At 42.8% G+C, this 13338-nt stretch overlaps 1 protein-coding gene across 6 annotated transcripts in view; it reads right to left on the reverse strand.

Moving 5' to 3' along the window:
* ARHGAP24 (Rho GTPase activating protein 24) overlaps window positions 1-13338 on the reverse strand; it is a 492834-nt gene that overhangs the window by 79637 nt on the left and 399859 nt on the right. For all 6 annotated transcript variants that reach the window (XM_061583119.1, XM_061583120.1, XM_061583121.1 and 3 more), the window contains one exon: window positions 7422-7544. In XM_061583119.1, the coding sequence (XP_061439103.1) occupies window positions 7422-7544 (123 nt within the window). The remainder of the gene's footprint in view (window positions 1-7421; window positions 7545-13338) is intronic.

The following is a 13338-nucleotide window of genomic DNA, read 5'->3' on the forward strand; positions in this document are numbered from 1 at the left end:
GTGAGGCAGTTGCTGGGAGGGGGTAGGGAGTGGTGGCAAGTTGTCAAAGGACAGAGCTGTGCTCTCTAAGCTGCATTCCTTAAGCTAGCCTGATGCCCTCAGGTTGGTGGAGGAAAATGCTGACCTGCATTGCTAGTGTTAACATTGCTAGTATTAAGATTCAGCTGCCAATCCAGCTGGCTTATGTGTGTGGAATGAAGGGAGCACCATCTTGTCATTCACTCCAGGCAGCAAAATGTCTCAGGCCAGCCCTAACTGACTGCATTGAGACAGGGCATGATGCGAAACACTTTCCAATGAACCCAATGAAAGAGCTGCCCAAGTCAACAAAGGGCTCCTCCACATGACCTGTTAATTGAGCAATGATTCTGATTTGTTTGCAGAGAGGTTATACAATCATGAGCATTCATCCTGATTTGCTTAACAGGCTCTTTATAAGCATTCCTGTTAATCATTCGTTATGCCACGCTTTTCAATGCATTTCATTGTCACATTCTTAACCTCGACAAGTATGTTGCGCTATTTTTAAAAGTGTATGTGTTGCTCTAGGCTGGGCAACAGGGTACTTTAATCCTTTTTGATTGTGCAGACCTTTATGAGGTTGAATCCCTCTTGCAAAATGACAAAAGGATAGTCTAGAGGCACCCAAAATGCATGGAATGGGCTGCTAACTGCATACACTGTACGAAGCGAGTCATGCTATGTTCTAAAAGAGAAAGGAGTAGCTTCCACCAAGCCTGAAAATTACAGCAAGAATCTGACCTTCTGGAGAGAAGTTAAGTTATTAAACTCTCACTTGTAGGTCATCGTAATGTAAAATTCTTTGGGAGCCTTTCCCTGGCTTTTTGCACAGGCATCAGATTCCTAGTGGACGAATGGAATGTATTTCAAATGTGTTTCGGACCTCATTCAGCTGGTGTCTTCTCGCCTCTCCCTCCCAAGCACATCCAAGACCCAGCTGTGGACACATCCGAAGGTAGTACTGGGCAGAGCTCCAGCTGAAAATGTGCCATAGGAAAGGACCACCAGCCAAAGGCCGAAATCCCCTTCCTAAGCAAAACCTCATAGCCTCATAGACCACAGTGCTATTAAATTAAACATACATGTAACTGGCCAATTGCCAAGAAAATCCAACACGGTCACATTTGACTTCAAAAGAGGAAACTTCACAAAAATGAGGGGATTGGTAAAAAGAAAGCTGAAAAACAAAGTCCAGAGGGTCACATCACTCGAAAATGCTTGGAAGTTGTTTAAAAACACTATATTAGAAGCTCAACTGGAGTGCATACCACAGATCAGAAAAGGTACCGCCAGGGCCAAGAAGATGGCAGCATGGTTAACGAGCAAAGTCAAGGAAGCTCTTAGAGGCAAAAAGTCTTCCTTCAAAAAATGGAAGTCTTGTCCAAATGAAGAAAATAAAAAAGAACACAAACTATGGCAAAAGAAATGCAAGAAGACAATAAGGGATGCTAAAAAAGAATTTGAGGAGCACATTGCTAAGAACATAAAAACCAACAACAAAAAATTCTATAAATACATTCAAAGCAGGAGACCATCTAGGGAGGCGATTGGACCCTTGGATGATAAGGGAGTCAAAGGTGTACTAAAGAACGATAAGGAGATTGCAGAGAAGCTAAATGAATTCTTTGCATCTGTCTTCACAGTGGAAGATATAGGGCAGATCCCTGAACCTGAACTAACATTTGCAGGAAGGGATTCTGAGGAACGGAGACGAATAGTGGTAACGAGAGAGGAAGTTCTAAGCTTAATGGACAATATAAAAACTGACAAATCACTGGGCCCGGATGGCATCCACCCGAGAGTTGTCAAAGAACTCAAAGGTGAAATTGCAGATCTGCTAACTAAAATATGTAACTTGTCCCTTGGGTCCTCCTCCGTGCCTGAGGACTGGAAAGTGGCAAATGTAACGCCAATCTTCAAAAAGGGATCCAGAGGGGATCCCGGAAATTACAGGCCAGTTAGCTTAACTTCTGTCCCTGGAAAACTGGTAGAAAGTATGATTAAAGCTAGATTAACTAAGCACATAGAAGAACAAGCCTTGCTGAAGCAGAGCCAGCATGGCTTCTGCAAGGGAAAGTCCTGTCTCAGTAACCTATTAGAATTCTTTGAGAGTGTCAACTATAGATAGAGGTGATCCAGTGGACATAGTGTACTTAGACTTTCAAAAAGCGTTTGACAAGGTACCTCACCAAAGACTTCTGAGGAAGCTTAGCAGTCATGGAATAAGAGGAGAGGTCCTCTTGTGGATAAGGAATTGGTTAAGAAGCAGAAAGCAGAGAGTAGGAATAAACGGACAGTTCTCCCAATGGAGGGCTGTAGAAAGTGGAGTCCCTCAAGGATCGGTATTGGGACCTGTACTTTTCAACTTGTTCATTAATGACCTAGAATTAGGAGTGAGCAGTGAAGTGGCCAAGTTTGCTGATGACACTAAATTGTTCAGGGTTGTTAAAACAAAAAGGGATTGCGAAGAGCTCCAAAAAGACCTCTCCAAACTGAGTAAATGGGCAGAAAAATGGCAAATGCAATTCAATATAAACAAGTGTAAAATTATGCATATTGGAGCAAAAAATCTTAATTTCACATATACGCTCATGGGGTCTGAACTGGCGGTGACCGACCAGGAGAGAGACCTCGGGGTTGTAGTGGACAGCACGATGAAAATGTCGACCCAGTGTGCGGCAGCTGTGAAAAAGGAAAATTCCATGCTAGCGATAATTAAGAAAGGTATTGAAAATAAAACAGCCAATATCATAATGCCATTGTATAAATCTATGGTGCGGCCGCATTTGGAATACTGTGTACAGTTCTGGTCGCCTCATCTCAAAAAGGATATTATAGAGTTGGAAAAGGTTCAGAAGAGGGCAACCAGAATGATCAAGGGGATGGAGCGACTCCCTTACGAGGAAAGGTTGCAGCATTTGGGGCTTTTTAGTTTAGAGAAAAGGCGGGTCAGAGGAGACATGATAGAAGTGTATAAAATTATGCATGGCATTGAGAAAGTGGATAGAGAAAAGTTCTTCTCCCTCTCTCATAATACTAGAACTCGTGGACATTCAAAGAAGCTGAATGTTGGAAGATTCAGGACAGACAAAAGGAAGTACTTCTTTACTCAGCGCATAGTTAAACTATGGAATTTGCTCCCACAAGATGCAGTAATGGCCACCAGCTTGGACAGCTTTAAAAGAAGATTAGACAAATTCATGGAGGACAGGGCTATCAATGGCTACTAGCCATGATGGCTATGCTGTGCCACCCCAGTCAGAGGCAGCATGCTTCTGAAAACCAGTTGCCGGAAGCCTCAGGAGGGGAGAGTGTTCTTGCACTCGGGTCCTGCTTGCGGGCTTCCCCCAGGCACCTGGTTGGCCATTGTGAGAACAGGATGCTGGACTAGATGGGCCACTGGCCTGATCCAGCAGGCTCTTCTTATGTTCTTATGTTCTTAGCCTTTAAATACTGGATAGGGAGTATGCATGTTGTGTTGTTCCCTATGGAGAGTCAGTTAACAATGATAATTTTCTACAGATCCCTACAGTCTAACTGATAAGAGGAAAGGGTGATTTTTCCAACAGTAAACATAGTTTTTCAGCTGCAATGGTGTTCTCCGCTGTTGCAAAAACAATACAAAGCATAGCTTCTGAATTGCCAGACATTTATTTTCACAGCCAAACGTTACTGGGAGCAAGCCAGAAATTCTGTTTACTTTACTTTCATGCTGATGCTCCAGCCTACTGGAAAAGCCAGCATGCAAGTGGGAATAAATCCTTTGTGAAACCGATTGGCTGCTGCTGGGAGGAACAACCCCCAAACGTGGAAGCATACGGCTGGACGTAGGCATCTACTTCCAAATGATGACCATATAATCCTGTAAATGGACTTCACCTGCAAGATCTTCCCCACAGCACCTTCACAAGGGCACTGAGAGTAAAGAGCTGTATCCTACATTGAGGGGGAAACTCATAGGAGCAGTCTCCAAGGAGGCCAGGCATATCATCCTCCCTACCTATGAAATTCCTGCAACTAAATCAGGGCTGGGAAACCTGTAGCCCTCCAGATGTTGTTGGACTCCAACTTCCATCAGCCCCAGCCAGCATGGCCAATGGTCAGGGATGATGGAGACTGTAGTCCAGCAAGTCTGAAGGGCCACCACTTCCACATGCCTGATGCAGTAGTTACTTGAACATCTTGGGACTCTGTAATAGGGAAGCAGCTTCAATGCTGCTGTACTAATATATAAATATTAAGTCCTAGTGAGTCATAGGAGGAGAGCTTTGTGCATACCATGGACTGTGAAAAAGACAAATAATTGGGTGTTAGAACAAATTAAACCAGAACTATCACTAGAAGCTAAAATGATGCAACTGAGGTTATCATACTTTGGACACATCATGAGAAGACATGATTCACTAGAAAAGACAATAATGCTGGGAAAAACAGAAGGGAATAGAAAAAGAGGAAGGCTAAACAAGAGATGGATTGATTCCATAAAGGAAGCCACAGACTTGAACTTACAAGAACTGAACAGGGTGTTTCATGACAGATGCTCTTGGAGGTCGCTGATTCATAGGGTTGCCATAAGTCGTAATCGACTTGGAGGCACATAACAACAACAAAGTGAGTCATGACCTGCATGTGAATGGACTGCTGCTGCTGTGCTGAAGCACATACTTTCCTAGCATGTTACATCAATAATAAATAAGTGTAATGTCTGATCTGCCTTTGCCTCATTATGTTGACAGTCTCAGTGTTCTTCCTCTAGTTCAGCACATGCTTTGCATGCAAAAGGTCTCCAATCCTATCTATCTCCAGGAAGAGCTGGGAAGAGCCCTCATATGTAACCCTGCAGAACCACGGCCAATCAGTGTAGACCAGGGGTTCCCAAACTGTGGTATGTGGACCACCCACAAACTTCATTCAGGTGCTCTGTGGCATGTCCATGTTAAGTATTCATATTGATTTTTAACTGTATTGTATTGGTTCTTTATTGTATTATATTTGAATTCTATGGGATGCAAATTGTAGTAAGAGGCAATAAAATGCAATTAAAAATCATACTGCATCTAGCATAGCACATTACAATTGCGACAATGGGCAGAAAAATTAAGTAAGTGGTCCGCCGAGACCCTCATCAATTTTCAAGTGGGCCATGGGGGAAAAATGTTTGGGAACTACTGACGTAGACAATCTTGAGCTGGATGGACCAATAGTCTGACTCTATATAAGGCAGTTTCCTACGTTCCTCAATCCCTTCCTGTTCCTGAGCAGATGTGCTAAGGCAGAAATGAAAAAGGCAACCCACTTCAGACCATAAATGCAGCAATCTTGCTGAAAATAAGCAGGCCTGGGTCTGTTAAGGTCTGTCATTAAAGAAAAGCAGTGGTAGCAGTGAAGGGTACATAGAAACGCAAAGTGTATTATGGGTGGAATAAGCTTTTGTCCAGTACTGAATAGCATGGTGTGTGTGGGTGGTGATGCTTAACTGACCTCCTGCTAGTTAAATCATGGCTGCTTACTGGGAGGAAGGAGGAAGAGGCAGCAGGGACGTTGGCATGGTGCAAACATACTGGTGGAGCCAATCCTGCTCTCCTGCTGGTGCATTTGCTCCACACTGACCTCGCCTTCCTGGTAAGAAGCAGCCACTCAACTGTCGGGAGGTCAGGAAAGTGGCACTACCTCACCATGCTGTCCACTACTAGCTTTGTCCCACCTGAAAGAGAAATCCTATATACTAATAGTGAACTCCTTCTCCCAGGGAATGAGTAAAAACAGCACCGATGAGCGAGAGGGAAGTATCAGCAGCTCTGCCAAAGTTTTTTTTTAAAAAAAGGAAAAGGAAACTGTACATGCAGGGGGGGGCAAAATGGCTTATTAAGGACTGAGCATGCTGTTGGCAGAAAAATGAAATAGTGGGGGATGGAATTGTATATGGTAGAAGATGGGCTGGCTAGAACACTGAAGATGAACTAGAGATGTGAAAGCCTGGAAGAAAAACTGGGAAAATTTGGGGGGATGGGACTTTTTTTTCTGAAAAAATTAAACAAACACAAAAAAACCCTGTTCCTTCCCCATATTTTTCTGTTTTTTCCCCCCAGTCCTTTACAACTCTAATAGGAATACTCAACTCTGCAACATTTTCTTGTAGGTCCAACTTGAAACAGTATATTTCAAATTCATGCTCCCATCTAAACATTTTCTCTAAAGTAAGTTCTGTTGATTCTGATGTAGTTGACATTCAAGTAAACACACTTCAGATTATAGTCTTATTTTAAATTCTAGTTTATGATTCTATGAGTGCTTTTCCTTCAAGTAATCACCAGTATCCAGCAATAAGGTACATGTGTGTGTCTGGGCGTATGAACTGGTCTGGCCCATTTGCCCCCTTCACCCTCTCTGGCATCACCTATGAAGAAAGGTGGAATATAATGTAATCAATAACAACTACTTTGCTACTGCAAAAAAAAAAAGGCACCATCCTGTAAAATAGGAATGGGAAACCAGTGGCCCTCCAGATGTTACTGAACTACAACTCCCATCATTCCTGTTCATAGGCCATGCTGGCTGGGGCTAATGGGAGTAAAAGATATTGCTCTAAATGAGGGATGGGGAAACTTTGGTCCTCCAGATCCTGCTGAACTGCAACTCCCATCAGGCCCAGCAAGGATGAACAATGACCAGAGATGATGGGAGTTGTAGTTTAGCAACATCTGGAAGGCCAAAGGTTCCCCACACCTTCTCTGGATTGCCACCTAGGAATTCTCATTAGAAATGCCAGTTCTATGCCTATAGAGCTTCTAGTGTCTAGTATATCTGTAAGTTTAAATGCTATCACAAATGGTATCTCAGCTATCTTCACAACCACTCTGTAGGTAGGCAAGCATTATTATACCCATATCAAGGCTAAAACAATAATTGCTTGTCTAAGGCCACCTTGCAAATGTCATGGCTAAGTTGTGAACCAGAGACTCCTATTTTCCCACCTACATTCTTGCACCATTTCACTATACCAGCTCTCACCACTACGTTATATAGGAGCTTCTCTGCCAATTGTACCTTATTTATGAAAATGTCTTATTTATGAAAATGGATTTGAAAACTACTTTGGTAGTTTGTTCTGAACTCTAGAAATTGCTGCTATTATAAATATATATGGTGGGGCATACTAATACAATAAAGTGGCTTACTGACTGTACCACTACAAACCTCTTGTACAAATGGAATCAAATGAGAGTGGCTATTTTTCTCTGTCAAACACTGGAGTTCTGCAATCCATCTGATCCATTTCATTTCCCCTTTTCATTGTTGTGAGACTCTCTGTCTGCTCCTCGTCGAAACAAAATAAGCCACATGCATAATTTAAAACAAGCAAATGAATTTCAGGTCACATTTTTCACAGATGCACTCACCTCCTCCAAAAGGTGCCCAGATAACCCTGCGGATAGACTTCACCCAGTCCTCCATGTCATTCTGAGTGCTGGCCATAAGGAGGTATGTCTCATGGTTTGATGTCATCCGTTCTCTGTCTCCTCCTACGAGAGAAGAGGGCCATACTTTAAGGATCACTCTCCTTACAACCCAAATTCTCATATACAATCCACTGTGGTGACAGTATGGTGCAGCGGTTAGAGTGTCGGACTAGAACCGGTGAGACAGGAGTTCAAATCCTTTGCTCAGACATAAAGCTGTCTGGGTGACCGTGAGCCAGTCACTGCCTGTCAACTTAACCGTCCTCACTGGGTTATTGTGAGAATGAAATGAGGAGGGGGAGAGCCATGCACGCCATCTTGAGCTTCTTGGAGGAAGGGTGGGTAATAAATGTAAATAAAATAAAGTAAAAATAAAAATAACAGCAGCAGGAAACGACAGATAGGCAGATACAGATAGCTCAGTTCATCAATGAAAGATAAACCTTTTCATGATGTGAAGAATAAATGCTCTTAAATCAGTAGAAGACACAAAGAGTCTTCTGGCACCTTGCAGATGAACACATTGATTGTGGCATAAGCTTCCACAGTCTCAAGCCGAAGAAAACCTAGGCCATAATACTTCTGTTAGTCTTCAGGGTGCCAAAATAATCTTTGCTGCTTCTACTGATTTTTGTTTTTGCTGTAAGAGACTAACATGGTTCCCCATTCTAGAAATTAAATCAGTAGTGTTCTGAGCCCTTTTTGGCTTGAATATCAGATGAGGTGAATTTGGAGGGGAAAACTGGGGGTGATATGGGGTGGTGAGGAAGTGATTTTTAAAAAGAGGTTCCAGGGGTCTGACTGCTGGTGGGCGACGGAAGTCAAAGAGGTCAAAAAATTGCCCCTTTTGAATGCCCAAAATCAGGACGTATGTACTGCCCTCCCTTTGAAAGGGTGTGTTGTTTCTTTCAGGGGAATAGTTTGGAAGTAACACAAGTGGAGGCCAAAGGGGATCTCTCTTTAATGTAATTCCCATTGAGTACTATGAAAAGTGAAAGCAGCTGGGTTTTGTGTTCCTGTTTTCCCTTTCTTTACAGTTTGTAGAAACAGAGTTCTGTCCGTGGTAACCAAAGTTTGTCGGCTAAGCTTTCAGGAACCATTGTTCATGTTAAGAAAACTTCAGCGGTTGCTATACCCCCATTGTCCAATTTTCTGAAGGCTTGCCAATCTTTTTGGGGGGGAGGGTCTCCAACCTTTTTGGACCTGTGGGCATATTTACAATTTTGAGAAAGTTCCGGTGACCTCTAGTCACAAAATGGCTCGGGGGTGGGGCAGAGTTATCACAAAATGGATGCTGGGGAAGCAGGAGACAGAACAAAATGGATATTTACTGAGACATTGTGCAGGCACCACAGGAAGTACTAGTGAACACACAGGTACCCTCTGGCTCAGCTGAAAGCTCTAACCGTATCCCTAGCTTTTCCAACATCTGCCCAGGTTTGCTACACCTCCAGCAGCCCGTGCAGCTCCTGGCACTTCTGCCAGAAATTGGGCCACTCATGATGACACAACAGCCGAGACAGATGAGGATAATGCTCCTCTTTTTACTCTAAAACCTCAATAGGTATTTGTTAACATTTGTGTCCCAGTATCATACACAGGGTAGCATCCTGTGCGTAAGAGCTGACCACTCGCTGAAGTCCCACATATTGAGCGTGCTTGATATCGAGGATATTGGCTTAAGTTTCATCTGAAGACGCGCCGTAAAAGCACTGCATGAGATTGTAAACAAGTGCCATTCCCAGAAATGAATGAAACGATAACGGCTGGGGCCTGCCTGAAGGGTGATTTACAAATAATACAGCAATATCCTGCTCTGTCATCCTGCAGTTCAGCCAGCAATGACTCCAAATGACAGCTGCTTCAATGTGTTCCTGACAAAGGGAAAAACACTTTCGGCCACTAATTGACTCATTTCAGTTTCCATGAATGGAGCCAGTGTCCAATATTTCAACCCTCTGATGTTCATTTGGTTGGATGCTGTACAGCAAAATGATGCAAGTACTTCATATTTGTAACCCAAGCAGAAAATGTAGAGTTTCCACCAAATCCCTACCAGACACTTTAAACATTTCTTTCTTCCACCCACAAAGAGCCAGTTGTATTCATAGTTATCGCAGATGAAATAGCACGTGTGTGGCTATAAGCCCTATGCACAGCCATATGGGATGCGATCGTGCTTAGCCACATGGGCAGAATTTCAGAAACACTGTCCATGTCCTTTGATGCTGTGGCATCACATGCTAAAGTGTTATGGAGGAATAGTTTATTAGCTTAAAGCACAGGTTATAACAAATACAAGGACTCATTACAGCAACACAGTACAATAAACAATAGTAAGCAATACAGTAAACAATAAAGCAAAATAACTAGAAAGCACTGTAAAGTAATGAGTGAGCACTTTAAAGTATCTCTGCAGCACAGAGGCCATAAGTGGCAAAGACAGTAGATGTTTTGTGGTAATCTTAGAATGGAGCATTGAGTCCACAGACTGCCTATGTCATTGAGCACCAGTAGTCAATATGGTTGCCCTCCAGATGTTGCTGGTCTACAACTCCCATCACCTCTGGCCTTGCTAGCTGGGACTGATGGTCATCGTAGTCCAACAGCATCTTGAAGGCACCACATTGGCTAAACCTGTCACAGAATGTTCCTGCCTACCTCTCCTGGGCAGTAACCGTGCCTGCTCAGTAGTCTACAGGGCACAATCCACCGCAGTGTACAGTATGCACTAAGGTACAACTATGACGCATTAGATTAAATTGGCTGGCAAGGCAAAAGCTGCAAGCTTTATCTCAATTTGCATGCAAAATGTTGCAGGTTCAATCACCAGCATCTCAATGTAGGGCCAGGAAGATGTCTATCTGAAACTCTGGCAAACTGCAGCGAGTCAGACTACATGGAGGGAGAGAGACTCTGTATAAAGCAGCTTCCTAGATTTCAGTCACGTACCAATTTCCTTACCCTTACCATTGAGGAAGCATTTTTTTAAAAAAAAAAACTCTGACAAGTCCTCAGAATCCCCCAAATTTTTGGTGTGTAAAGCCCTATGCAGCTTGGGAACAGGATACCTGAAATATTGTCTTACCTCTGAAATATTGTCTTACCTTACTGCACTCTGCAGCTGAGGGCCTCCTGCAGATACCATCTTATCAGGAGGTCCGTACTGCACAACATAGGAAGCAGACCTTTGGAGTTGTGGCACCTACACTTTGGGATTCCCTCCCCTTAAATATTAGAGAGGCACCATTTCAGTTATCTCTTTGATGCCTACTGAAGACCTTCCTCTTTCCACAAACCTTTAAGTAGAGACCTTACCCCAGTCTGCATCTGTGTTGGAATTGGTTTTCAAGATGTTTTTAAAGTTGTTTTTTTTAAAAGATACTTTTAAGATGTTTTGTTTTAATATGTTTTAACATTTTTTGTATTTAAGAGATTTTAAAGTGCTTTTAGTGTTTTGTTTGCTGCCCTGGGATTCTTGTGGGAGGAAGGATGAGATATAAATAAATAAATATCTGGATTTCAAATGCAAATTACAGTGCCAAGGATACTTCTCCTGATTCACAATTCGGGATGGGCAACAAATTTTGTTCAGTTTGCATGTCAAGCAGAATCTGTCAAATTTGCACTTTCCAAAACAATATGAGAACCGACATACAGCCATCCTTCAAAATTCACACTTATCTGAATTTTGCAATGTACTTCACCAACCAAAAATTGCTCACAAAAATGCATATGTTAGGGGAAAGTGTGCATAAAAATGAATACATGAGTGAAAACAGCATACAAAAATGCATTATATGACAATATGTTGCTTGCAAAAACGTGAACATTCGTCAAAACTGCCAACAAAAATGTGTTTATTAGGAGAAATGCACACTAAAATGCTGAAGAATTTTTATGATGATTTTTTTTTTAAAAAAATTGCAAATTGGTGCAATTTAAGATTGGAAAAATGAGAAACTGAGGGAATGACATGGAGAGATCTTTCCATCCCTATTCACAATAACACAGGGCTGGCTTTCCACTTCACTCGGGAACACAGGAAGTTGCCTCAAACGAAGTCAGACCAGCAGCCCATCTAGTTCCATATTGTCTACACTGACAGGCAGTGACTGTCCAGGGTTTCCAACAGGGAGTCTTTTACAACCTTACCTGGAGTTGCCTGGGATTGAGCCTAGGACCTTCTGCGTGTAAAGCAGATGTTCTCTCACTGAGTTATGCCCCTTCTCCAAATGGAAATGTAGGAACGGAAGTACCATGTGGACTGGATGACACCATGTGGGAAGAACTATGGCAGTGTCAGAGGTCAGGTTAACAGTGTTACCATAGTTCTTCCTAGGTAACCCTGCCCCTCCTACATTTGTAACCTGATCTCAGCAAAACGTGAGCAACGCATAACATACAGGTTTCACCCCTTCTGTCTGTATTTTAAGTCTTTCATTTGGATTGCATAATTTGAAAACACAGATTCATGTAAGATCTTCTTGACAAATGTACCAATCTAAAGGTGCCGTCCTAAACACAGTCTAGCACTAGGGAGTGAGCTCAGCTGAACATAGTGAGACATTCTTCTGAATATATGGCTGCACATCTGTGGTTCCTTCAGAATGGATTTAAAACATCAGGGGCTAAAGGCCAAAGTATGCATGATACTAAATGCATCATTAGCAGCAACATCCAGTTATTTCTAAACTATTTTATTAATTTAATTTAATTTAATTTATATTCTACCCTTCATCCCAGAAGAAGCCCAGGGCAGCCACCAAAAAAACCACTAAAAGCACTCTAACATCTTAAAAACAAAAGACTTAAAAACATATTAAAACAAAAACAACTTTAAAAACATCTTTAAAATAACGTTAAACAACATCTTTAAAAACATCTTAAAAAGCAATTCCAACACAGACTGGGATAAGGTTTCTACTTAAAAGCCTTGTTGAAAGAAAAAGGTCTTCAGTAGGCGCCAAAAAGATAACAGAGATGGTGCCTGTCTAATATTAAAGGGGAGGGAATTCCAAGGTGTTGCTGCCACAACACTAAAGGTCCACTTCCTAAGTTGTGCAGAACGGACCTCCTGATAAGATGGTATCTGCAGAAGGCCCTCACCTGCCAAGCGCAGTGATCAACATCAACTGAGTATATAAGGGGTAAGACAATATTTCAGGTATCCTGGTCCCAAGCTGCATAGGGCTTTGTACAGCAAAACAAGAACTTTGGTAGCTAATAGGCAGCCTGTGCAATTTTTTTCAGCAGCAGGGTAACATGATGGCAATACCCTGCCTCAGTCAGCAGTTGTGCCACCTCAATTTGCACCAGCTACAGCTTCTGGACCAACCTCAAGGGCAGCCCCACATAGAGCACATTACAGCAGTCCAGCCTGCAGGTTACCAGTGCATGGACAACAGTGGTCAGGCAATCCCAATGCAGAAAAAGCCACAGCTGTCTTACCAGCCGAAGCTGGTAAAAGGCACTCCTAGTCACTGAGGCCACTGGGGCCTCTACTGACACAGATGGATCCAGGAGCATCCCCAGACTACGAACCTGCTCTTTTAGAGGGAATGCTACCCCATTGAAATCAGGCAATTGACCAATTATCCAAACTTCAGAACCCACAACCCTTCATCTTGCTAGGGTCAGACTCAGTTTATTGGCCCTCATCCAGCCCACCACCGAGTCTAGGGCTTGCACAGACTTTCCTGATTTAGATGTTTCAGAGAAATAGAGCTGGGTAACATCAACGTACTGCTGACACCTCACCCCAAATTTCCTGATGACCGCTCCCAAGGGCTTCATATAAATGTTAAACAGCATGGGGGACAAGATGATACCCTATGGCACACCATATGCAACTGCT

This window comes from Rhineura floridana, chromosome 9, assembly GCF_030035675.1.
Source record: "Rhineura floridana isolate rRhiFlo1 chromosome 9, rRhiFlo1.hap2, whole genome shotgun sequence".
NCBI lineage: Eukaryota > Metazoa > Chordata > Lepidosauria > Squamata > Rhineuridae > Rhineura > Rhineura floridana.